This window comes from Chrysemys picta, chromosome 1, assembly GCF_011386835.1.
Source record: "Chrysemys picta bellii isolate R12L10 chromosome 1, ASM1138683v2, whole genome shotgun sequence".
Lineage (NCBI taxonomy): Eukaryota > Metazoa > Chordata > Testudines > Emydidae > Chrysemys > Chrysemys picta.
This window is the reverse complement of record NC_088791.1, coordinates 202,871,015-202,896,492: the sequence shown is the minus strand read 5'-3', so window position 1 is coordinate 202,896,492 and position 25,478 is coordinate 202,871,015. Positions and strand designations below refer to the sequence as shown.

Below are 25,478 nucleotides of genomic sequence, written 5' to 3'. Positions count from 1 at the left end.
TTTGAAATACACATTCTGTTAACTACTTTGGATCTTGCAGATGGTTTTATGTATTAACAGTTTTCCCCTCTAGCCTTGGATTTTACTGTTCCAAACAGCCCGATTGGAATTATTTTGTTTTTATAGCTCCCATCGACAAAATATAATATAAGGGCTCCCGAAGGTACTGTGTAACTCAACTAATCATAAAGTTGGCTTTAGTATGAGAACTACTGTTTTGTTGTTTAAAGTTCTATAAAAATTAGAAACTTGACTGTCATATTTCATGCTTACATCACAGTAGAGAGAAACGTCTTATTACACCATAGCTGAAATGCATGACTTTTCCTTAGAACTGTAGTTGGATTTTATCCTTATCTGCTTATTATTGTAAAATATATAAATTGGGTGGGGAGAGTCAGATTTTGGACCTACAAACCTTGACATTGTCACTTTAAGACTGACTTTTTTCAGTTACTTAAAATACAAAATTGCAAAAATTCTGACTTTCATGTTTGAGAGTATAATAATTTGCTTTCTTCCTCTTCATTATATAAAGTGATTACAGTTAATGTTAAATGGAATATTTTTTTTCGTATCTAAAAAGAGGAGTCAGAGACCAGGATTTAAAAAAATGTGTCTGAAGTTAGGCAGCTTCGGAACTTCTGCGCTCTCAACACTTTGGAAAGCCAGGCCACTTACTTAGGGTACGACTATACTTACCTCCAGGTTCGGCGGTAAGCAATCGATTTTCTGGGATCAATTTATCGCGTCTTGTCTAGACGCGATAAATCGATCCCGGAAGTGCTCGCCGTCGACACCGGTACTCCTGCTCCACGAGAGGAGTACGCGGAGTCGACAGGGGAGCCTGCCTGCCGCGTGTGGACCCGCGGTAAGTACCTTGTAGTTCGAACTAAGATACTTCGACTTCAGCTACGTTATTCACGTAGCTGAAGTTGCGTATCTTAGTTCGAACTGGGGGGTTAGTGTGGACCAGCCCTTAGGCTTGCAGGTCCAGATGCTGGCATCTATCTTGAGGCGTAGGGTTTTGTTAGGTTTTTTTTTTTTTTAAAGGTTGGCCTATATAATTTGCTATGAATATTCTCAAATACCATATCCTCCAGATTAAAAAAATTATATTAGGTGCTCTTATAAGGAGATTATGGCATATAAAACCAAGTTTACATTCATGATATAAATGTGGTCAAGGGGAGGAGGAAGGAGATGCAGTACTCCTCAAAACTAAAACTTGGTCATTAACTTGTACCTTTTGCTAATTTTCCTTCCTGAAGGAGAATTTTAAGGACGTGTGTTTGTGTATGAGGATGAGGTTTGGGAGGGAGGGGAGGCAGGAAAGATGTAATTTCACTCTGATTGCATATTTTAAATGAATCACACCTTTATAAAGCATGTTGGAAAACGAACAACTCTTTTGCAGCAATTGGTCACTGATAAAAACATGATGCTATAGTTTCAAAAATTTAGTACAGTAATCCTCACTTAACGTTGTAGTTATGTTCCTGAAAAATGCGACTTTATGCGAAATGATGTTAAGCGAATCCAATTTCCCCATAAGAATTAATGTTCATTGGGGGAGGGAGCGGTTTCCAGGGAAATTTTTTTCACCAGACAAGAGACATTATATACATATACAGTATAAGTTTTAAACAGTTTTAAACGAACAGTTTTTAATATTGTACACAGCAATGAATGATTGTGAAGCTTGGTTAAGGTCCTGGAGTAAAAAGGTGGAATATTTCCCAGGGACTGCCTTGCTGCTAAATGATGAACTAGCACTTGGCTGAGCCCTTAAGGGTTAATATGCAGTTGTTAATGTAGCCTCACACTCTACAAGGCAGCATGGGCTGAGGCAAGAGGGAGGAAACACAATAGAAGGAGGGCAGTAGCTGCAAAAACTGAACATGATGATGAGCCCACTCTATCCAGCTGGAGCGCACCACTCCCTCCTCCTGACAGCACATGCATGACTGCACAGGTGCTGACTTTCCAAAGTGCTGGGTGGTGCATGCATGAGTGAGAGAGAGAGAGACGTGCATTGCCCCCTTTAAGTACGCTGACCCCAGTTCAAGTACATTGCCCTTTTAAGCAGATCAGACAGGAAGCAACAGCTTCCAGCAAGCTCCCTCCTTTCTGTCCCTGAGCCCTGTCCCCCTCCTCTGCTTTGTGGAGAGGAGGTACAGAGCTGGGGAGGGGGCAGGAGCAGGTGGACATCCTGATACTAGCACCCCTCTCCCCCAGCAAGCAGGAAGCTCCAGGGAGCAGCTCCAAGGCTGAGGGCAGGGCAGGAGCAGCACGGCAGTAGGGGGAGAGACAGCTGAACTGCTGCTGGGCAGCTGCTGAGCCACATACCTTACAGGGAATTTAGGGGATCTGATGGGAGCGGGGGCTGTTGGCCCCCCTGGTTCTAATCCCCACAAGGAGGTGCTGCTCTTCCAGAGAATCCTGCAAGCAATGGACAAAGCAGGCAGCTGCCAAATGACATTATAAGGGAGCATTGCGCAACTTTAAACGTCCATGTTCCCTAATTGATCAGCAATGAAACAACGTTAACTGGGACGACTTTAAGTGAGGAGTTACTGTATATAAACTAGGAACTATGCCCCAAAACTGTTGCATTCTAGTAATTCATTCATAAAACAGACTCAGATTACCTTTGCAGGTGTTCGGATCTGTGATAAACTTTGTATGGCCTATGTGTAGCAACATTCCTTTTGAAAATTAATTAGCAGTTTGGATGAACTCTTCTGTGCTTGGATAGTAGCTAACATGCAATATCTTGGTTATTTTTCTTAATATCAAATTTAGTTATGCCATTTTATAGGCTAATTGCTTTCCAAATCACAGCTGTTTTGGAGTTGAGAGCTAAGCAGAGAAATCCAGTAAATGTATATTTTATGTATACTTCTCTAATGAAAAATGGCTGAGCAGATTATTTTCAATATTGTTTTTTTTTAAACTAATTTTAATCTTTTTTCTAAATTTTGGCCAGGATCAAATATTTTTATCACTTACCTAATATCAATTTATAATACTATATCTCAGTAACAATAGTGGCGTGAAGGAAGATCCTGAGACACTATCTAATACACACATTTGGCTTTCATGAGCATTGCTAAGATGAAAGTGAAGTGTAAAATGCTAAATGAAGGCACAAGCATTTCTAAGTTATAGCATCATCTTTTTTGTTTCAATATAAAATGTCTTTAAGTAGTGTAAAGATTCTATTTTTACGAGGTTAGTTGCCGTAATGGTGTAGAGTCCATTTTAATATTACTAGCAACTGTATTTTAATGTTGCTGTGGTTTGTTTATTTCTTTGTCTCCAGGCTTCAAAATACATCCCTGATATCTGTGTTATTAGAGCAGTACAAAAAATTGTCTGGGCATCAGGGTGTGGGTCAGTACAGCTGGTGTTCAGCTCAAATGAGGAAATTAGTAAAATTTATGAAAAGGTAAGAATTCTTAAGCAACTTCTTTTTCTATTTAATTATTTGGTCAGCTATAAAAAGGACAGTGTCAAGTAATTTAGGCTCAAAATGTGACTTATCTTCAAATAGTTATATTCTTGTTGGTAATATACTTTGGATTCTAATGTAGGGTCACAGTTTTGATACTGTAGTTAAGATTGAGATGGTACTTCCATGCTGTGTGCCTATTTTCAATTATTTTTGGGCTTAAATTTCTTAAACTTAGTTAAATTTTTTTCTATTGTATCCAAATGTGAAATAAGCATTGGTTACATGCTAAATTTTTCAGGTGTACTTTGTAATTTGGATAATTCAAATGCTTAAGTTTTTAAAGCTCAGACTAGGCATATATGTAATGAAAAATGTTGTTGGCCTCTCTTTTTTGGAAGAAATTTGATTTTGAAATTGACACTGAAGCATTGGTAAAACTGAGTGATAGCATGTATAGCAGTTTATTTTCCTTAATTGCTTATGCACATACTTGGAGTTAAAATATCAGATCTTTGCATACACAGGATTTAAGGGGTGGGTTAGACCAATCGGAGTTGGAGATATTTCTGGGTATCATACAAAATGTTTATACTGTCTCAAGCTTTTGGATCTTTTTTTCCCCTTGGTGTACACTGCTCAGAACCTTGTTCTTATAAAAGTAACCTTCGACTTATCAACAGTGGCTTATAAAATTTTAAAAGTAATGCCATAACCAACTCCTAGAATTGTATTGCAAATATATGTGTATCGTGGGATGATGTAGTTAAGGAAGTTGCTGAATTCTGGAAAGAGCAGGTTCTATTTGTCTCACATGTCTATTCACTAACTCCTCTGAATTTTCAAAGTTAATCAAGTTAATCTGGCACTGCTCAGCACTTAGGAAGAAGGAATTTGGTGGGATGCTTTTATTCTTTGTTTTCTAGACCTTTTGCTTACATTTTTGATTTACAGAAAAGTAGGTTTACTTCCAGAAAAAGCAGCTTCTCATTTAGCTAGCTTAGTAGCCCTAGCACTTCTGATTTCCTAGGTATCCTGTTCACTTTCTCACAAAATGAGTTCCTCACTAAGAATAATTCTCCCTTTATTTGAAGTTTACTAACGGGGCTAAATTCTGGCTAAGCTGTTGTGGTAGTAGAGAAGCAGAAGATGCTCTCATATGTTTCTGTATTTGCTACCCATATCATAAAAAAGGAGTGTGGGAGGGGAAGCAGGTTCCACATGCAGGTTTGTGGAAGGGGCAGGCTAGGGCAGAACTACTTGAAGTCTTGTTGTGCATGGGGCCTGTTGGTTCCTTGTCCCCTTTTCTACCAGCACTCTAGCCAATACAGCTGCCCTGGCATCCTGGAGAGCCTCCGCTGTGCTGTGCTATAGACCTGGCACAGTTTACCCCCTTCTTAAAATAACAAGGAAACCAGGTGGGAGTATAGCAGTGCAACAATGTGCTGCTGTTTACTGTGGCTTTGTGGCAAAGCCACAATTGAACCTTGACTCTCTGTTTCAAGCTTTACAATTTGTATTTGTAAACTATATAGTTAAAGATTGAATTGAAAACATTAGGCAGAGTATGTATCTTAAATAGGAATGTTGGCCACAGAAATAACTAGGAGAAACTATAATTGGATGAATGATGTTGAGAATTATACACAAGTTGAGGAGAATCTTTCCTACACATTAATTTTAAATGCCATTTCACTTTGTTTTAGGAATTTTTCACATTTGTTTTAGATTCTCACCCATTTTTCCCTCGGGGTGAAATCACCCCATTGAGAAGTCTAACACAAGACCTGTGCAACACTTTAAAACCAATTTAAACCCTGAAAATAAGACTCAGATGAAACTTAAACTGTGCACAGGCCTTGTGCTAGTTCTTTGCACAGGGAGAATTTCACCCTCTTTGTACACAAACATCAATGTCAACCATTCTCTTTGGTGTTTGTGCCACTGATACTGATGCATGTATTAAACCAGAGGGCTTGTCTACACAAACAGTTGGTTGCAAGTGGAGGTGTAAATCTGCCCCGTGCTAGCTTGCTGTGCAGTGACTGTCCACATGGACCCTGCTACTGTGCACAAAAAGTTCCGTAGTGTGCTTTGTTCTATCCCGACTATGAAAAAGGAGTAGATTAAAGCACAATAGGAAACTTTTGGTGAGTGTCAGCAGAGTCCACATGGCCACTTAGTGCATGGCAGGTTAGTGCGGAGTAGATCAGTATGTTTACGCAGAGAAGCCCAGAGCTACATAAGCATGAAATGTGATATGAGGTGACACTGGAAATGAAGGAAAAACTCTCGGGAACAAACTATAAAAAGAAAGGAGAAATTGCAGAAGCAGAGTGAAGGAGGGATAAAAGCAAAAGTGAGATGGGAGGAAACAAAGTAAAATGGAAGAAGGGGAGAAATGGCAGAAATGGGGGGGTATGATGGAAGGGAAAACTGCACAAAATCCAAGTTTTAAGTGACAGAGGCAACAGCGTAGGAACACAGACTACAAGAAATTACTGTAGAATAGTTCGTTTGTAATACTCAGCGCACTGCAGTGGTGCAGCTGCAGCACTTCAGTGAAGATGATACTATGCCGATGGGAGAGGTTCTCCCATCAGCGTGTTGTTAAAATCCACCTCTGCTAGAGAGGGTAGCTGTCAATGGGAGAAGCCCTCCCATTGTTGTAGCGCTGCCTACAAAGGGGGTTAGGTAAATATAACTATGTTGCTAATGGGTGTGGATTTTTCACACCCCTGAGCAATGTAGTTATACCGATGTAAGTTTTTATAGACCTGTCCTGAAGTATTGCAAAAACATACCTGTGACTGTTTCGGGTGTTTAGTCAACTAGCCCCTTGCTGTGAAATCGTTAATCTGATTTTCTCCAAAGCATTACACTTGTGGGGAAAAAAACTAGATGATTTTTTTAAAGTGGCATACTAATAATTAGATTCTAACTGCTGGAGGATGGAGACATTTCACAAAGGCTTCTTCTGATGCTAATAGTTCAATGGACTCTGCTTCATTTTTGACAATTTTGAGTTTTCAGTGGAACTTGGAGAGACAGCTCTCATCAGAGTTGTCAGAATCCTCAAAATTAGAATCTGTAAATGAAAGTTCAAAACTCACTTATTAAATCATCTGGTGAATTTATTTTTCTTTTATATTAAAAATTAAAACGTATTTTAGAAGGTGGGTCCAGGTTCTTCTGGAATTCTTCCTTACCGCCCCAATAAGCCTTATGTTACAGCAGTCCTTTTGGTCAGAGAGGACTGCATTTGGTTTTCCACCAAACCAGATCAGCACCATCTTAAGCCATGGCACAGAGAGACTTTTTTGAAGTGCTCCCTACCCAGAGGATCTGAATGATACTTTCACAGCCCAGCCAGTTCTTGTGCTAAACAAAGAGATAAGCTTGGACCACTACAGGACTGTATCAAGTATCAGAGGGGTAGCCATGTTAGTCTGAATCTGTAAAAAGCAACAGAGGGTTCTGTGGCACCTTTAAGACTAACAGAAGTATTGGGAGCATAAGCTTTCGTGGGTAAGAACCTCACTTCTTCAGATGCAAGGACTATATGTTATCCTGCTTCTAGATCACGGGACTCCTTCCTTCCCTTTCCCCCCCCCAACTCCCCCCCCCCAAATAATTAAAATAAAACCCATCTTTGTAGAAGGGGTGGATTGTGCAGGATAGTTGCTCTTCTTGAGTTGTTGGGATTCTGTCTGCACCCTCAAATCACTTAACATGCCAAAGATGTCAGATTATCTAATGCAGTGATTGTAAATCTTTTGTTTCTTGATTGCCACCCAAAGAAGAAAAATTAGCATAGCCTCAGTTACCAATACATGGATGTGTTGCACATTAGTTTGTGTAGACCCTGCTGGTATACAATAAAAGTTTGTTGAAGAGCATGAATGCAGGCTCTACATTGACTAATTAATGTGTAATGCATTAGAGTGCTTTAGAAATCACACCCTGTAGTCCATGTTACTGCTCTGTGTTGATGAGCTCTAAGGCACACTTTCTTTGCTTTGTCCTCTCCTTCTACCACTTTCCCTCATTATCTCCCTTTCACACCCTTCTCTTCTTCCCACATACTTAAGCCTGTGATCTATCTGGCATCTAAAATGCATATTCTTTGTATATATACCCCTCTATAATACTGTCATATAATAATCACTGTTGGTGATGGGTAAGGTTGAAATTTGGCATATGTTCTATTGGCTCAAAGCTTTTTCAAACAACTTAATGTTGGTTTTTATATTGTGTGCCTGCATTTTTTTTTAAATCACCTTGCAGAAGCTTTGGCAAAATCAGTTCAGCCATTTTTTAGTTCTGCTAAAAGGGGTGGGGAGTACCTATATTCCAGTCAGAAAAATTACGTGTTATCTCAAAAATGGCCCAAATATAACAATTCAAATTTGGCTTATTTGATCTGAAGAAAATTCTATTCTTTTCTCATTTTAGGAAAGGAGTGCTAAGAACTTCTCAGTTAGTCAAATAGGTCCTGAGCACCTTAGAACCATAAAGCAACTCCTTAGGGCTTTCTAAAGCAATGCAGGATGACAACTCTGCTGTGTTCGAAGTACAGCTCTGCTTGCAAAATTTTAAACTCCACATTTGCACTGCATTAGAAACTTTCCTTTTTATTGGAGAAAAAAAATGTGAGCAACTAGCAGTAACATACAATGATAGTAACTTCTATCCACTTGCTCCTCCATTTTTGCACCTCAGCTCTTCCACAAAACTGCTATTCATGCTTCCTTGGTCTTCCCCCAAACTCCCATCCAATATTCTTCCCTCCTCCTTCTGCACAGTTTGCAAAGTAATGGCTCTCCTGGGGCATATAAAAACGTGGTGGTGTTGCCCCAGGGTGCATAAGACCTTCCAGGGATCTTGGCCCTCCATGCACACCCTGAAATGTGCTGCTGAGTATCCTGTCCCATGGGCCTGGGTTCATATTATCTTGTGCCTGGGATGACTCTGCAGTTGTCTAGGTTTGGGATCAGGGGCAGCTCCAGGCACCAGCGCAGCAAGTGCGTGCCTGAGGCGGCAAGCCACGGGGTCAGCCTACTGGCTGCTGTGAGGTCAAGCTGCCTTTGGCGGCATGCCTGTGGGAGGTCTGCCGGTCCCGCGGCTTCAGCGGTAATTCGGTGGTGGGGACGCTGAAGGCACGGCACTGGCGGACGTCCTGCAGGCGTGCCGCCGAATCCGCGTGGCCAGCGGACCGCCTGCAGGCGTGCCACCGAAAGCCACCTGACTGCTGTGCTTGGGGCGGCAAAAACCATAGAGCCGCCCCTGTTTGGGATGCAATGGGACGGCCATGCAGCCTGTGTTGCCACAGCTGAATTTGTCTCTATTGCCTACTGAGGATCTGGTCCCTTACCTGAGGGGAATTAGTGAAGCTCATGTCCGAGGTGTATAACAGGTACAGCTGCTAGAGGTTTTTGTGCCTCTAGTAACTTTTCTGGGTCCTTGAGTGCTTAATTTCTCAGTCTTAACATTAAATTAGTAATATTTTTAATACATGTACATATACAGTATGAGTGCATATGCTCTCTCTAAATGGGGGTCTGCTTATTCATAAGATTTTTGAAGAAGACTGAGAAAATGCTTTTTAGTTTTTGTGAGTGGCTGGCTGAGCTTCTCTGAATTGATCATTTTCATGCTTCTGAGATTTGAATTGTATTGTAGTTGTGATTTAGAGTGCCTAGAGCCTTAAGCAGTTTTTAGTCCCCCCAAATAGAAATAATTTGTCAGTCCCCCCTCTGCACAGCAAGCAGGAGGGTCCCGGGAGCAGCTCCAAGGCAGGAGCAGCACATGGCAGTGGGAGGCGGGACAGCTGAACTGCTGGCAATTGATAGCCTGCTGGGCAGCTGCTGCACAGGGAACTTAGGGGAGTGGGGAGCTGATGGGGGGCTGCCAGTCCACCCTGGTTCCAAGCCCCCACCAGCCAGCTGCAACAGGCTACTCTTTCTGCAAGCGGTGGACAAAGCAGGCGGCTGCCAAACAGCGTTATAAGGGAACATTACACAACTTTAAACGAGCATCTTCTCTAATTGATCAGCAATGTAACAATGAAACAACATTAACTGGGACAACTTTAAGTGAGGAGTTACTGTACACATCCTATTATGTGGTGGTTTATACTGTCCATGTCCTCATCTGTTAGTTTGACAAGTAGTATTGAGAAACTTTAACTGGAGGGTGGGAGGGTTAAATAATATTAAGGCGTACTAATGTGAAGGGGGGGGGGGAGAAATTGGTAAATATTGTATTTAAGAAGCTACCAATGTTAAAGGTGGAAAGAAAAGTAACTAAACAAGTATAACTAAGATCCAAGTGCTTGTTACTCAAGTATAAAAAGGTGCAGTCTCTTCTGCATATATTACTATGCATTAGTTGTATTACACTAGTATCTGCAGGACCCAAACAGGTCAGCACCTCACTTAGCTAGGTGTTGTGCAGATATATAGAAGACAGTTCCTACCCCAGAGAACCTATCATTTAAGACAAGATGCAGCAGGTGAGTGAAAAGAGTATAGGGGAGAGAGGACTGAATCAATGTATGTGATAACTTGCATTGTAGATTTAGCTGGGCATTGGGGGACATACTCTTGGTATCCCCTTGTGTTTTAAGCGTACAGCTAGATGCCAGACAAATTTGTTGCACTTTTCTATATCCATTCATGCTGCTCATTTGATTCACTTTACAGACAAATGCAGGCAATGAGCCAGACATGGAAGATGAACAAGTTTGCTGTGAAGCTTTGGAGGTGATGACCTTGTGTTTTGCTTTGATTCCAACAGCATTGGATGCACTTAGTAAAGAAAAGGCATGGCAGACATTTATCATTGACTTGCTATTGCACTGTCACAGCAAGTAAGTGATTTAAAATAAATAACACTTGTATAGCATCTTACCTCTTCAAAACACTGTACAAACTAATCTAAAACACAAGGTAGATGTTCCAGCTATTTATCTGCTTTTTAACTACAAGGGTTTTTTTGTACTGAAATACTAAAGACTTTCAATGTTGGTTTGCTTTGTATTAATTTTTTGACAGCCTATGGTAAGTTCAAAATAAGTTTTTTGTTTTTTTCTGATTGACTGGTTAGTCATGTACAAATATGTATTCGTATTCTGCTTAGCAATATAACTTTGTAACTAGGTTCTGTGTCTCACCAACTCTCATTGAAATCGGAGAGTTGCAGGTGTTCAGCACCACCCAGAATTGTGCTGTTTGTTTGAAAAGTCAGTTAAACCAGAAAAATCTCATCCTGAGACATCCTGAAGAGGGTATTTGGCCATTCTGACTTTTGTTCATAATGTGATGCATGTTAGTAACACTAATGTTGTTACTTTTTAACTTGTACTTATTTGTTCAAAAACTCTAATCCTTTTCTTTTACTGGTAAGAGTGAGAACACTTTAATGTATTATAAATGTCCAACTGACTTGGCAGAGTGCTTATTAAGCTTCCAAAAAGACTAGTAGATGTTATATTTAATGCTGTTTAAAAAAGTTAAATATGATAGCTATAAAATACTTAAGTAATGTCAGCGGGATAGAACTTTGTCACAGGTTAATTTTCTCCTGTTACATGAATGCAGAGACAAAGCATCATTTATAGAAAGGTTTTAAGCTAGCATTGAATCATAAGGTCCTTTTACACTAAATCCTCACTCCCATGAAAAATCATTTTATTCAATGTTTACGCCACCCTTTTAAATATTGATCAGATTATGAAATGTCTCTTTGGTACATGGATTGTTAATACACATAAATAATGTTACACCAGTTTACCTGCATAATCATTGCTTCATCTGAAAATTTGTACAAGTTTGTCTAGCTAGTGAATCTGGAGGGGGGGGGGTGTCTTTACTAAGTATAAAATTCTGAATGCAGATAGAAAAGTAAGTAACGTGCTTCTCAGGTAAACTTTAATTGTTCAAAACATTTTCACAAGCAGCAAATGTGACTGGTAATGTCAAATGTAAATGTGTGGTTTTTGCTGGTTTTGGAAGACTTCCAGGTGGCAACACTTTGATTGTCATTAAATGTCGAGGGTTACTAAAACAACATTATCCAGAGAACTATTATTTTTATTAAAGACTTCTTAGTTCTGGTGTTGTCAGTTCTTTCCATGACTGTGACATCAGACATTTTAATTCAATTTATAAAAGATCAACAATAGATAAAAGTGAGTTAAGTCATGATTGTCCAGTCTGTTGAATGTTAGTTATCTGGGTTAAATCCTAGCCCCATTGAAGTCAATACAAGTTTTGAAATTGACTTGTATGGAGTCAGGATTTCATCCATAGTGTTTGATTTCTTTTCCTTCTAGATGTGACAAACTGTAAAGATTTCTACACTACTCTGCATGAAGTTTTGTGATTAACTTCCCAGACATTTTCTTTAACATATAACACATCTAATACACTAATGTTGAAAGAAACATTTTTTCTGTGTGCATCTCCTAACAAATTCTTTATCTGTTGAGAAAGACTTGTGAAGTGGTTGCCTCTTAACATTCACTCTGGCTGACGTGGATTGCTATATTATCTAAGACAGGTGTTTTAAAGACTGAATCACTGGTACCAGGATAACTGAACTTAGTTATACACCTCTACCCCAATATAACACAAATTCCGATATAACACGGTAAAGCAGTGCTCCGGGGGGCGGGGCTGAGCACTCCGGCAGATCAAAGCAAGTTCGATATAACGCAGTTTCACCTATAATGCGGTAAGATTTTTTGGCTCCCGAGGACAGCGTTATATCGGGGTAGAGGTGTATATGAGCTGAGGATAGCCACAAGAAACATGAACTTCAGGTGTCAAGTTTTTTAGGGGAGTGGGGAAGTTTAATACTGGAGAATAAGCATAATTACTAGATATCAACCTGAAGCAAGGACACATTCTATCTGTTGGTTTGTTTGAAAGCTTTCCAAAGGCCAGACTCTGGGTGTGAAAGCAACTGACACCCAATGTGTTTCAAGATGCTGTTTTTTCAACTTTTGAAATCCGTTATCGCAAATGAATTCTATGATTCCTAAACAACAGTAAAATGTGACATGAAGAACAGTAATAGGCCCATTCCCCATAGTATTTTGTTCAGGAATGTTTTGAGAATCAATCACAACAAAATGGTAAATATCATTCCACAGTACTGTGTTGTGGTTTACAGTAGTGTTGTTTAGCCATACGATTAAGTATCCCTGCATTATCATAGGCTGCAGTTAACAAGGCTGCTATTACTTTGTCATATTGAATGTTGCCTTAGCAGCTTCACAAAAGTTTGAAATCCACACTTAATTAATTTACATATTAGTTTCCATAGCTTGTAGTAAAAAGAAATGCAAACAAAATTTGCTTAACTTTATTTTTAATTACCCTACCAGATATTAAATAGACTTCTATTTCACCATCTCTTGTATTTTTAAAGCTGCCTTTCTATAATATAAAATCAAGGGGTTTTTTTGGTTCCGAGTATATGTACATTACACATCAAACTTAGAGGGTGGTTGCAGCAGAGATATATGTAAAGTTGTTCATTGTTCACCTCTTCTTGAACTTCAGATGCAGTGGTGGAAGACTTTTTTTTCGTAAAAAGCTGTGCAGTCCTGATTGTGCAAGCTTGAATAATGCCTGACATCTCTGGGACAGTTTAGTGTAGGGTTATTCAAGAATCTGGCATCTGCATTTGATTTAATAGTAGCATTTTCCTTTACAGAGATAAATCCCTCATATGATCTGAATTCCAGGAAGTGGATCTCACACTCCATGTGTAAATGATCTAGAAGTATGTTGCATTTATTGGGAAATGAAACACTGCATAGATCCATCAAGATTTTATCTCCTCAGACTGTGTGTGTGCAGAAATTTCAGTTTTTCTTCAGAGGCGGAAAGACAATCAAATGTAGATGAGGCAAAATATCCATTCCCCTGCAATTTTTGATTGATGTAGGTGAGGTACCCACTGTTCATGATGAGGTCATTCATGTCCAGTTATATCTAATATGTGCCATGCAGTGTTTGTGCAGTAAACCAGCACTGTTGAGAGAGAGAGAGTTCCTTTTAGAGATCTGCATCTGCAGTGTGCGTTACACACTGCTTCATATGTTCTCCATTACTAAATGGTTTGATGCTTGGTTAACTCTCATAACTTTTAAATTTGAAGTAGTTTATTTTAAAATAAAGACCATTGTACTATAAAATCTTCTGCTTGGAATGTCAGTCTAGATCTTCTATTTTTTTCCAACAACATAACTATAGTGTTTGATTTATTGTGACTTTTCCAGCAGTATACTCTTTTTGTCATAGCAGCTATAAGTGGTATCTCAAGCAAATAGATTTTTACATCCTCTTTCAACTGGTTTTTTTTGACAAGGCAAGGAATTTGTGATCAGCAGTTATATACTTTTTGGATCTTTTTTTTATGTGAGAACTGGCAGTCTGTCATGGATCACACTTGGGCATCTCTCTACTATTGAATTTTTTTCTACATGAGCATTCAACAGACCACTTTGCATTAGGTTTCCTTTCCCTGTATGATTTAATCCAGGAGTGGCCAATCTTACTGAGCCTTTTACAACGATTTTCAGAAGTTCAGGAGTCAGGGCACACTGGCCAAGGGTCAGAGCTTCAGCCCCTCAGGAGGCGCGTACTGGGGCTCAGAGTTTCAGCCCCGCTCTTGCTGAAACCCCAAGCCCCAGCAGGCGCGCTCCACAGGGCTGAAGCCCCAAACCCCTCTCACCGCTGGACAGAAGCCCCTACCCCACCATCCCACTGTAAGGCAGAGGTTCCAAGCTCTTCCCCCCTTTCCCCCGGCTGCACTTTAAAGTGAGCTGCACTTTAACTGTAAAAGAGCCACATGCGGCTTGCGAGCCATGGTTTGGCCACCCTGATTTAATCTGTTTAGTCATACTAGTGTGGCTAGTATTTTGACATTGAAAGGAGCATCCAAAAGAACTAATATTTAGGCTAGTCTCCTATTACTATGAATGACATCTGTTATTTGTAATGACAAATCCTGTCTTAATGATAATTAGCAACTCCTTGTATTGCTGCAAGAACTGATTCATGAGGCTTAACATTTAACTACATTTGGCATTCACATAAACATCTGGTGCGAATATAACATGCTGTATATTTCTCAGTGCTGATAAGTCACAGAATTAACTTACAGTTGGCTTAAACATCTTACAAGTTACATTTAACATGAATTTTAAATATTAAAGTAAATTTACTTTTGAAGGTATTGGATAGACTGCACTAGAAAGTGAGGTAACCTGTTTACAGAACACACATAGTAGTAGCATAACAACCCCACCTCCAAGCTAAGTATCCAGACCCCTTCAGTAATAGGAGACTACTAAAACTGGTCAGCAAAGGTGCCATTTGTAATGAGTTTTCTGTTCTGGGCATTTATGCATCAGTAACTGGACTACAGCATTTAAATTGAGTATGCATAAATTTGAAGGCCAGAAAGGGACCATTTTGATCTAAACTGAGCTGCTGCTTAACACAGGACGTAGAATTTCACTCTGAATCTTGCATCTTGGCACAATTTGTGGCCTAACTAGAGCATTTTAGAAAGACATCTAGTCTTAATTTGAAGACTCCAAATCATGGAGAATTTATAAGATCCTTTTGGTAATCTATTCCAGTGGTTAATTACCTTGCTGTTAAAACTGTCTTATTACCAGTCAGAACTTTGCTGACTTAAGCTTCCAGCCATTAAATTATGCCTTTGATTGCTAGGTTAGAGACTACTAGTGAACAGCTAAGAGACAGTGTTTACTTTTGATTGCTGCTAACTAGGACCAAATTTGAAGTGGTGCTTTAGTTTTGAGAAATTTTGTTCTGTTTCTATATCCTGACCTCTTTCCCAGTGTGAGACAATTGTACTGTTTCTTTCTTCCTGCAAACACTAGAGGCAGTTCAAACCTATCTTCATTCTGGGGCTTGACCCACACCCCTTTTTTTCCTCATGTCTTAATTCTGTGTCCAACTTGCTAAACAGAGCAGCACTTTAGCTCTCCTGACTCATCCATTACCATCCCAGTCTTTAAAGATGATGTGCCATTAGCTAACAATTTTTCTCACTCTCTCACATGCTATGTAATTTAAGGGACTTTTCCCCTTATATGGGGCCACCCACTGAGCTCCTTATCTGTTTTTCCCTTCTCCACCATCATGGTGAAGCAAACCAGATTTAGCATAATGAAGGATGTCAGCCTAGTCAACTGACCAAAGGGTAACTTATTGTACTGTCTACCTCCTAAAGTGTTTGTTTAAAACTATTAGTAGTGGTGATAACCCAGCTAAGAACTCCTAGGAACTTCTCTATACCCATTCTTAGAGGACCTGCTCATCAGAACAGCCTTCCCCTGGAACCACCAGAAGCAACCCAGAGGGCCCCCTCCATTCTTTGGCAATATGCATTTATGATACATTTAAAGAATATCTCTTTTCAGAGTCAAGATAAATAGATGTCAGTTTTCCCAAAGCAGAGAGGGGTTAGTAAGATCCAGGGACTGACTTCTGAAGTGTCATCCTTCCATCTTTATCCAGGACATAGATCTTCTGATCTCATGCAAAGAGTTTTATCAACAGGCAAGATCACATAAGACAGAGCTTCCAGATTTATTTTTAGGGGCCTGGAATATGATGGTAATCTCCTCTCCCCACTTCCCCCTAATCTTAGCCACGTTTGCCAGGCTTTAGAATTGGGGATAGCTTAGTGGTTTGAGCATTGGCTTGCTAAACCCAGGGTTGTGAGTTCAATCCTTGAGGGGGCCATTTAGGGAACTGAGGGTTAAAAAACAAACAAAAAAAACTGTCTGGGGATTTGCCCTGCTTTGAGCAGGGGGTTGGACTAGATGATCTCCTGAGGTCCCTTCCAACCCTGATATTCTATGATTCTAGAAGAACCATAATACACAGGGAACATGGTCAAGCTCAGATCTTCATAGTGTCATATCTTCAGAATTATCACTTCCTAGATGAAAGTAGTTGGATTGGCTCTTAAGAACTTCCAAGATCACCAGAGAGCAAGGCCATGTGCTGTTTCAGTCAAGCAACACAGTGCTCCTGGCATACATAAATGAGCAGCAGGGTACGAGAATCTCAAATCTAAATGTCAGAGCAGTTCAAATTCTTTTGTGGGCAAAATGTCACCTACCTTCTGTTATGGCAGTCAAGTGTAAGGGAGTACTCTGAAAACAGGAGACTGGCTAAGCAATTAACAGATAAACACCTCAGAATGGTCCTTAAATTGTCCCTGCAACAAAAGTGTTTCTGCTCATATTTCAAAGCTACACCACTAGAGATGCCATAGAGCTATCTCGATGTAACACAAACAGGCTCACAAATTTGCAGATTGGTTTTTCTACCTTTCCTCCACTCTTCCACTACTAGGCCGAGTATGTCAAAAGATGAAAAAGGAGTAAGACATCTGTTGTTCTCATCCCCCGAAAAAGGTATTGAAGGTTTGCTACTCAGACCAAGTAGAGATCTCATGTCTCCACTCTATCAACTTACTAACAGACAGGAGCACGTATCCCAGGACTGTTGAACAGCAACTCGTAAACATGGCAATATTCCTTCATAGTAACAGGTGCTGCAAGCCTTCCGTCCATCCCACTGGTGTTCACAATAGATCAATCCTAGGAAATATGAAGTGTTTCAGCTCTTCCATATATCCTACAGGATGGAACTAAACCTGATCATGTACCAACCACCATTGCATCCCAAGTCTTAGTATAAATCAGACTCAGGCTTATCCAAGTCTGATGTAGATCAGCCTCCCAAGCAGAAGAGTCTTTTTAGCAGGAAGATCCAAGTTTGTTAGAGCAGCATCTCTAACCAAACCAGCAGTGATCTCTTATCTTTCATGTCTGGGATCTCTCTTAACCCATCTATTCAAAATCTACTGTATACAATTACTTCGTATTTCTGTTCCATAAAGGCATAGTGGTCATCAAATCTCTGCTGTTAAAAGATACAAGACTTACTGCATTTTTCAAGAGGGAAAAAACAGTGGCTCTTTGGACTCTAAAATCTTTTGTAACCAATGTTAACTTTTCATATACGTTGCAAGAAATATTTTCCCCTCATTTTGCTCAAATACTCCACATTGGAAGGAAAAAGCATGGCACATGCCACTGTGAGAGAAGCAATTAAAATATATTTTAATAGAATTGATCAGTTCAGGAAAACATCATCCCTGTTCAGTTCCTTCCACCTTTAAATGCCTAGATCTGCAATGCATCCATATTTTGTGTATCTAGTGAACCAAGTGCTGTATCATTGAAGCCTATTCAGCCACAGATAAAGACTATTCCAAAAGGGACCAGATCCCATTCATTGTATTCCACAGTGGCCTCCTGGGCAGAAGATATGTCAGTCACAACAGGGGAAATCTGTAAAATTGCCACCTTGTCAACCATCAAGATTTTTTCATAAAACACTGTAAGCTTTATTTTTCACTCCCAAGCAGAAATGTCTTTTTAGCAGGAAGATCCAAGAGGCGATCCCAAAATTACTAATCTCACTTACTGTAGAGAAGGGGAAATGTTTCTCTTCTATTTTCGTTCTCCCTTCATACTATTTTTTTCTTATTGCTCTTTCTCCCCCAGTACAAGATATTTGGAACAGTTCAAGAATGGAAAAAATGTACCAGATTTCTTTTCTGTAACTGATTTCTCTCCAGTTCCCCCTCCTCCCCCCCAGAGTTAATTTTTTTCTGGATATATGTATGATGGCATATTCAAGGTTCATGTGTACATATATTTAGCACAATTAAAGAAGGTATTAGACAATTATAACATATTAATAAAACTTTTTAATGATTCCATACATCTGTGAAAGTACTCATCGAGCATGAAAGTGGGAGGGGAATAGCTAACTCTCTGGAACTTTTTGGATGAGTCTGAACTGCCACCAGTATTTTCAAGAAAAGAGGCACTACCCATGTCCAGAAAGGAATTCTGTTATATAAAATTACTTCATTTTATCTGATAGTTCTTAGTGTAATGACAGTTGTTCACAGTGACATAGACGTGTGTGTGTGTGTGTGTGTGTGTGTGTGTTGGTTTGGAGAACTTGTCCTATTGTGTGTTTGCCAAATAAATATCTTATGCTTAAAAATATCTTTTAAATAGCACTTTTTTGCATGTTCCAGTTTCTACTATTTTATTTTAAATGGTGAAGACATTAAGTCTCATCAAATTCCAACCATTTGTGAACATACAGTATTGTTTTCTTTTTTACATGTATATGTTGCTGCGTGTTACATGTTCATTCAACATTGTTGTATGTTACGTTGCATGTTACTCTCAATTTTTAATGAAAGAAACCATGATTGGAAGGGCTAGAGAATGGAGACAGCCAACTGAATATTCAGAGCTTCTCTTTTCTTATCTGTGTTCTGATTACATCTTTGTCTTCCTCCCCTACTTTGCGGTATATGCATTTAATTTTAAACTTTGATCACTTAAGGGGATTCTCAGTAAGTCATATTACATACTTGACTGGAAGAACCTTCTTAACAAGATTTAAAATTTATAGTTTGGTACAGGGCCGGCTCTAGGCACCAGCAAAGTAAGCAGTTGCTTGGGGCGGCAGATTTGCAAGGGGGCGCAAGAATCCAGCATGGGAGCTGAGAACCAGCAGGGGGCCCTGGGAACTGTAGTTTCTTGGTTAGCTCCCTGCCTATAGAGCCAGCCCTGGAGCAGGGAAAGAACTACATTTCCCAATATTCCCTTGGCCACTAGCAACGGGAAAGGGTGTGGGAAAGGAGTATGGAACTGAAATCTGTAGCTTGCTGTGAATCGTAGGAACAGAGCCAGCTCTAGGTTTTTTGTTGCTCCTCCCTCTCCCTCCCGCCCACACCCCCTGCTGCCCTCCCCTGCTGCCCCAGCCCTGGGCTCTCCCCCGCACCCCCTGCCACCCCAGCTCTGGCCCCCTCCTGCCGCCCCAGCCTTGGGCTCCCCATCCCGCACACATCCCCTGCTGCCCCAGCTCTGGCCCCCACCTGCACTCCCCTGCTGCCCCAGCTCTGGCCCCCACCTGCAACTCCTGCCGCCCCCACCCTGGGCTCTTCTCCCTTTCCCCCGCATCCCCTGCCGCCCCAGCTCTGGCCCCCACCTGCACCCTCCTGCTGCCCCAGCCCTGGGCTCTCCCCAGTCCTGGGCTCTTTCCCCTCCCCCTCCCCCCGCATCCCCGGCCGCCCCAGCCCTGGGCTCTCCCCCAAAGAAGGAATTGGGGGGACTAAATGGATGGTGCACCTCTCTATCTGAAGCCTAGCAAGGGAGGTATGTGGATCCCACTAGAATTTAAAATGAAAAGTAAGGGAGGGGGGAGGCTCTGGACCTGGGCAGCTTTAGATACAGTACCAGGCACTTAGGAGGATTTCCACTTCTGAGCCATGGAAGCAGAAATTGACTTTTCCTCTCCAGATATAGCTAATATTCAGAAAGGGAATCTAGCACCTGCCTTCCAGATTTGAACACCCTCAAAATTCAGGAGTGCTCAAGTTCAATTTGGGCAGCTGTTACTTCATTTCCCCCAAATCAAATATACTAATCCACTGTAACTTGCTGTAGAAAAAGTAGAATAAATTGAGCAAGAAATGCTTCCCAGTGGTTATTAGGACTGGAATTGCTATTTTCAACAGCCATTGCTTTTTTTTTAAGTTTTAGTTTTATTTGTTTAAAAGGAAGTCCGTGATAGTGCATTCCCCATAGAAACAAAGAATGGAACAAAAGAGTAATAAAGGCATCTCAACTTTTCCTCATTTATGTAGGACAGTCTTATAATATGCATCCAGATATCCTCCAATCACACAAGCTGAAAATTGTTCCACTTTACTGCAGTTCTGTAACCATATGGGAACCAATCCTGTCTGTGTTCTGTGCACATCCAAAATTCCTGCTGAATGACCCACCCTGGGAGCGAGTTACCAGTGACCCAGGGCCGGGGCAGCAGGAGGGTGCAGTTGGGGAGGGGGAGAGCCCAGGGCTGGGGTGGGGGGCAGCCAAAAATTTTTTTGCTTGGGGCGGCAAAAAACCTAGAGCCAGCCCTGGTTGGGTAGATTGTGCTCATAAATTGTTTCAGCTCTGATTTTTTTTAAATATGACCTGCAATTAGGATGCCAGAAGTCCAGTATCTTGAGAATTATATGCTAAATGTCACAAATAGCAAAGGTGTAAAGGGCATTCAGGATATAATTTGTTTTAAACTTTGCACTCTCATGTCTCACTAAAGTCCAGGTCATCAGTTTTGACTTCATTTGATGTTCAATGCATACATAGTATGTAGGTGAAGTTGCATCTGCCATGGAATAAGGAGACAGTCTAGGAAATAAACTGTTCTCATACTGTATTGCATAGTTTTGCAAAGATTCTTTTAATGTAGTTTACACCCTATGGAGTACAAGATATTTAAAAAGAAACTGCAGTCTTCAAACGTGTTGGAGCCTTTTGTTTTTTTTAAGTACTTAATGGACCACCCCACTCTCTAGTGGATTCCAGTGTCGGGTTAATGTCACCATGTTAGTATTGGGCCATGCAGCAAGGGCTGGCAGTCGTACAGAATTGCTGGGTGTTTGTTAAATCTGTTTGCAGATCACCTTCACTTATATTGAAAGATGACAACACAGATTTTTTTGCTCATCTTGTTTTAAAAAACAAGGTGAGCTATTTAAAAGTTTGTTGTATTAATGATTCTTTTTATAGTTTTTGGTTTATACATGAGTAATTCTCTTGAAAGAAAAAACAAATGAGGGACAATAACTAAACTGTGAAGGTATTGCTGTTTCTTACATTTTGCCAAAAATAATTATATTGTGCAGTTTGATATATAATTTAATTTTTTTCTCTTTTTCTAACAAAAATTTTTCTTTGCTTGTTTACGTCCATTCCACATTAGGTGTACACACGCCACATGCATGAGCGTCGGAAACTGTTCCCTTCGCAGTACCCAGCAGACTGGCGGGGCCCCCGCCTGAGTGGTGCCACTGCGCCGTGCATATACACCCCCGCTTGCTCGACCCCCTCCAGTTCCTTCTTACCAGCCGGGGCAGTGTTGGAACAACCTCTTGCTCTCCTACGAGAAGCAATCCCTTAGCTTTAGAGTACTTAGCAGCTATCAGTTCGTTAGCATTCTATTGTGTGAACACTTAATAGATTAGGTGCTTGGAGGTTTCCAGCACCCGCCCCGGGGCATGCCGCAGGCCCACGGGTTTAAAGCTTGCGCCACGTGCCGGTTAGTGACCTCCACGACTCCTGTCTGCGTTGCCTGGGGGAAGCACACCAAACAGAGGTGTAAGATTTGCAAGGCGTTTAAGCCTAGAACAAAGAAAGAGAGACTTTCGCTTGAAGCAGTTGTTGATGGAGGCAGCGTTGCAGCCATCGGGCCCAGAGCGCCCAATGCTGGCTCCAGCTTCCTCGGTGCAGAGTGTCCCGGAATTGTCAAGAGTCCCGGTGCCGGACAAGCACCGCAAGCTGTCGGCCCCGGAGAAAAGTAGGCCCCGGCACCGCTCATCCTCCCCGGTGCGGCCCAAGGCCAAGCCAAAAGAAGGGTCTGGACGTTCCCCCCTCCCCCCCCCCCCAGGAGACCAGCGCCATCTAAGGGCCCAGGCACCGGAAAGAGTGGAATGGACGTTGTGCCGGCACCAGTGGCACTGGTGCCACAAGTCCCTCTGAGTCCAGTCCTAAGTGAACTCAGTGAGGACAACGGGCTTGAGGGAATAATGGATCAGCCCTCCACGCCTGACGCATTTGAGGCGGTGAAGGACCTCATAGGGTTGTCGGCGGTGAGCCCCCTCCCGATCAGGGAGAAGCCCGCGGTGCTGTTGAGGGGAAAGCCGGCAATGGTGCGCCGTTTGAGGTCACCATCCCTGCATCGCTCCCGGCGTTGGTCTCGGTCAAGCGTTGAGTCTACGGACTCTCAGTTACCCCTGACGCAGAGGGAAGCCTCGGTACTGGAGCCGAGTCAGTGCACGGAGTTAGTGCAAGTGACCCGATGCTCTCCGGCACCCTCCAGAGACTGGGACCAAGAGAAGGCGAGCTGGCCATAGCCGAAGGCTTCCAGAAGTCACTGGTCCTGGTCCAGGTCTCGGGAGCACTGACCCCGGTCCCAATCGGTGAGAAGACGCTCGTCGATCTCCCGCCAGCATAGGTCGACGGCACCGTTCTGGCCTTCACGCTCGGGGTCACCAGAGTCCGGCGCCGACTCGAGCCGATAGTTACTCGCACTGGGCACCGGAAGGCAGAGATCACCAAGCTGGGTGGAAACCCCAGTGGGGACCACCGGACACTGGCCCTTCTGAACCCCCGGGGCCTACCACCAGCGACAAGAGGCTCCCTCCAGGGCCAGCTACTCTGTGCACTGGTCCCGGTCCTCCGTGCGGGAAGCCAAGGCGTCCAGACCGCCTGCACAGTCACCGAACGAGAGGCTGGAGAAACCGGCACCGAGGCCGGTGCCTCCCCTGGGTCAGCTGTCGGGGCCCAAGATGGATGCTCCTCCTTCAGGGGAGGGGGACCAAGGGGACCAGCAGGAGGAAGTGGAGCAGCTGCTGACCTCCTCATCATCCCCGGATGAAGCGGTGGCAGGCATAGTGGTATCAGGACCTCCGCCAAAAGACCACAGAGCCTACCAAGAGCTGCTGCGTAATGTTGCCCATAACTTGGGGTTACAGGCCGAGGAGACGGTTGAGCAAGAGGACCCCATGGTGGACATTCTGAGCCCAAAAGGTCCATCCAGAATAGCGCTCCCACTCATTAAGACCATACAGTTGAACTATAAGACTATATGGCAGACCCCGGCCTCCAGCGCTCCAGCAACCAAAGGTGTGGAACGCAAGTACTTCGCCTCGTCGGGTATGAGTTCTTGTTTTGCCACCGAAGCCCATGTTCCCTGGTAGTCTCTGCGGTAAACAAGAGAGAGCGCCATGGGCAGCAGGCCCCGGGACCTAAGGCCAAGTAAGTGAAGCGCCTGGACCTGTTTGGCAGGAAGGTGTATTCCTCAAGGGACCTCCAGTTGAGGATTGCTAACCAACAGGCCATCCTCAACAGGCATAATTTCAACTTTTGGGCGGCAGTGGGGAAGTTTAAGGACAGCCTCCCACAGGGTTCCCAACAGGAGTTTATGGCGCTGGTGGACGAAGGCAAGGCCGTAGTGAAGACCTCTCTCCAGGGGTCCTTGGATTTGGCAGACACGGCGGCCAGGACAATCGCATCTGGCATGGTCATGCGACGCTCGGTGTGGGTGCAGGAGTCAGGTCTGCCGCCTGAGGTCCAGAACTCACTCCAGGACCTCCCCTTCGAAGGGTCCTGGCTCTTTTTGGACCACATGGACGCAAAGCTGCATAGCATCAAGGACTCGGGCCACGCTCAAGTCGCTGGGTATGCACACCCCGGCGACCCAAAGAAAGCCGCAGCCGCCACCTCAGTGTCACTACCAACCTCGTCCTAGGCATGAGCCTTATTGCAGGCAAAATGGGGATACAGGAGGCGGCGTAACAACAATAGCTCCAATAGGCCAGGACAGAGCCAAGGCCAGCATAAGTCTCAGCCTGGCCCTAAAGCAGGCTTTTGAAGGTGCGCTCGAGGACAGCGTACCGGACTAATCGCCGGATTCGTCCACTGGTTTCCTGAACCGCCTGTCCCACTTCTCCCGTGCGTGGTCCAGTATTACGTCAGACCACTGGGTGTTACGCATGGTGCGAAGTGGTTACAGGATGCAGTTCTCCTCCGTGCCTATCCTTCACCCCCCTTCCCCGTTCCTCTTCAGGGACCCTTCTCATGAGCACCTCCTGGAAAAGGAGGTTCGCACGCTCCTAGAGGCAGGGGCAGTAGGCAGTAGAGTTGGTACCGAAGGACCTAAGAGGGAAAGGGTTCTTCTACTGCTACTTCCTCATTCTCAAGGCCAAAGGAGGCCCTTCTGGACCTGCGAGGGCTCAATAAGTTCCTGGTCAAGGCCCAGTTCCGCATGGTCTCTCTGAGCACCATCATCCCTTCCCAGGATCCGGAGGACTGGTACGCTGCCCTCGACATGAGAGACGCGTACTTTAATATCGCCATCCACTTGGCGCATCACCGATTCCTGCGCTTCACTGTGAACCAAGAACATTACCAGTTCATGGTTCTCCCCTTTGGCCTAGCTGCGGCAGACGCGTCAGACCTTGCATGGGGTGCTCACCTAGGAGACCTCAGGGCTTGTGGTCGGGAGTGGAGTGGTTGCTCTATATCAATGCGAAGGAGCTCAGGGCGGTTCATTTAGCCTGCCAGACCTTTCACGCCACTTTGAGTGATCACAGCATGAAAGTTCTGACAGACAACACGACCGCCATGTTTTACATAAACAAGCAGGGCGGAGCTCGCTCCTTGCCGCTCTGCCACGAGGCTCTCCTCTTCTGGAACTTTTGCATAGCCCACACCATTCACCAAGAGACGTCAAATCTCCTGGGGGTGCAGAACGACCTGGCGGACCACCTCAGCAGGTCATACCGCATGCATGACTGGACATTCAGAGCGGACGTTGTGTATTTGCTCTTCCACAAGTAGGGGTTTCCCTGGGTAGACCTGTTTGCCGCCAGGGGCAACGCCCAATGCCCATAGTTCTGCTTGTTCCAGGGCCACAGCCTGGGCTCAATAGCAGACACGTTTGCGATCCTGTGGGGAGGGGAATTGAAATACCCCTTTCCCCCGCTTCCTCTGGTTCACAAGGTCCTGCTCAAGGTGCACAGGGACCGGGCAGCGGTTATCCTCATCGCCCCGGCCTGACCCAGCCAGCACTGGTTCACCATGCTCCTGGAGCTGTCAGTGAAAGCCCTGGTAACCCTGCCCCTACACCGGGACCACCTCATGCAGGACGGAGGGTGGCTCCTCCAACCTGATCTGCAATTACTGTATCTGACAGCGTGGAAGCTCTGTGGCTGAACGCTTTGGAGAGCCAGTGCTCCCTCCCTGTGCAGCAGGTTCTACTTGGTAGTAGGAAGCCCTCTACCAGGGCGACTTACCTGGCCA

The 25,478-nt window shown here is 43.3% G+C and overlaps 1 protein-coding gene across 7 annotated transcripts in view; it reads left to right on the top strand.

Moving 5' to 3' along the window:
- Positions 1-25,478, top strand: part of USP9X (ubiquitin specific peptidase 9 X-linked) — a 214,754-nt gene that overhangs the window by 132,851 nt on the left and 56,425 nt on the right. For 4 of the 7 annotated variants that reach the window (XM_042859182.2, XM_042859183.2, XM_005301754.5 and 1 more), the window contains exons 25-26: positions 3,326-3,451; positions 10,159-10,325. In XM_042859182.2, the coding sequence (XP_042715116.1) occupies positions 3,326-3,451; positions 10,159-10,325 (293 nt within the window). The remainder of the gene's footprint in view (positions 1-3,325; positions 3,452-10,158; positions 10,326-25,478) is intronic. The other 3 variants (XM_065578842.1, XM_065578850.1, XM_005301756.5) reach the window with 1 other exon arrangement.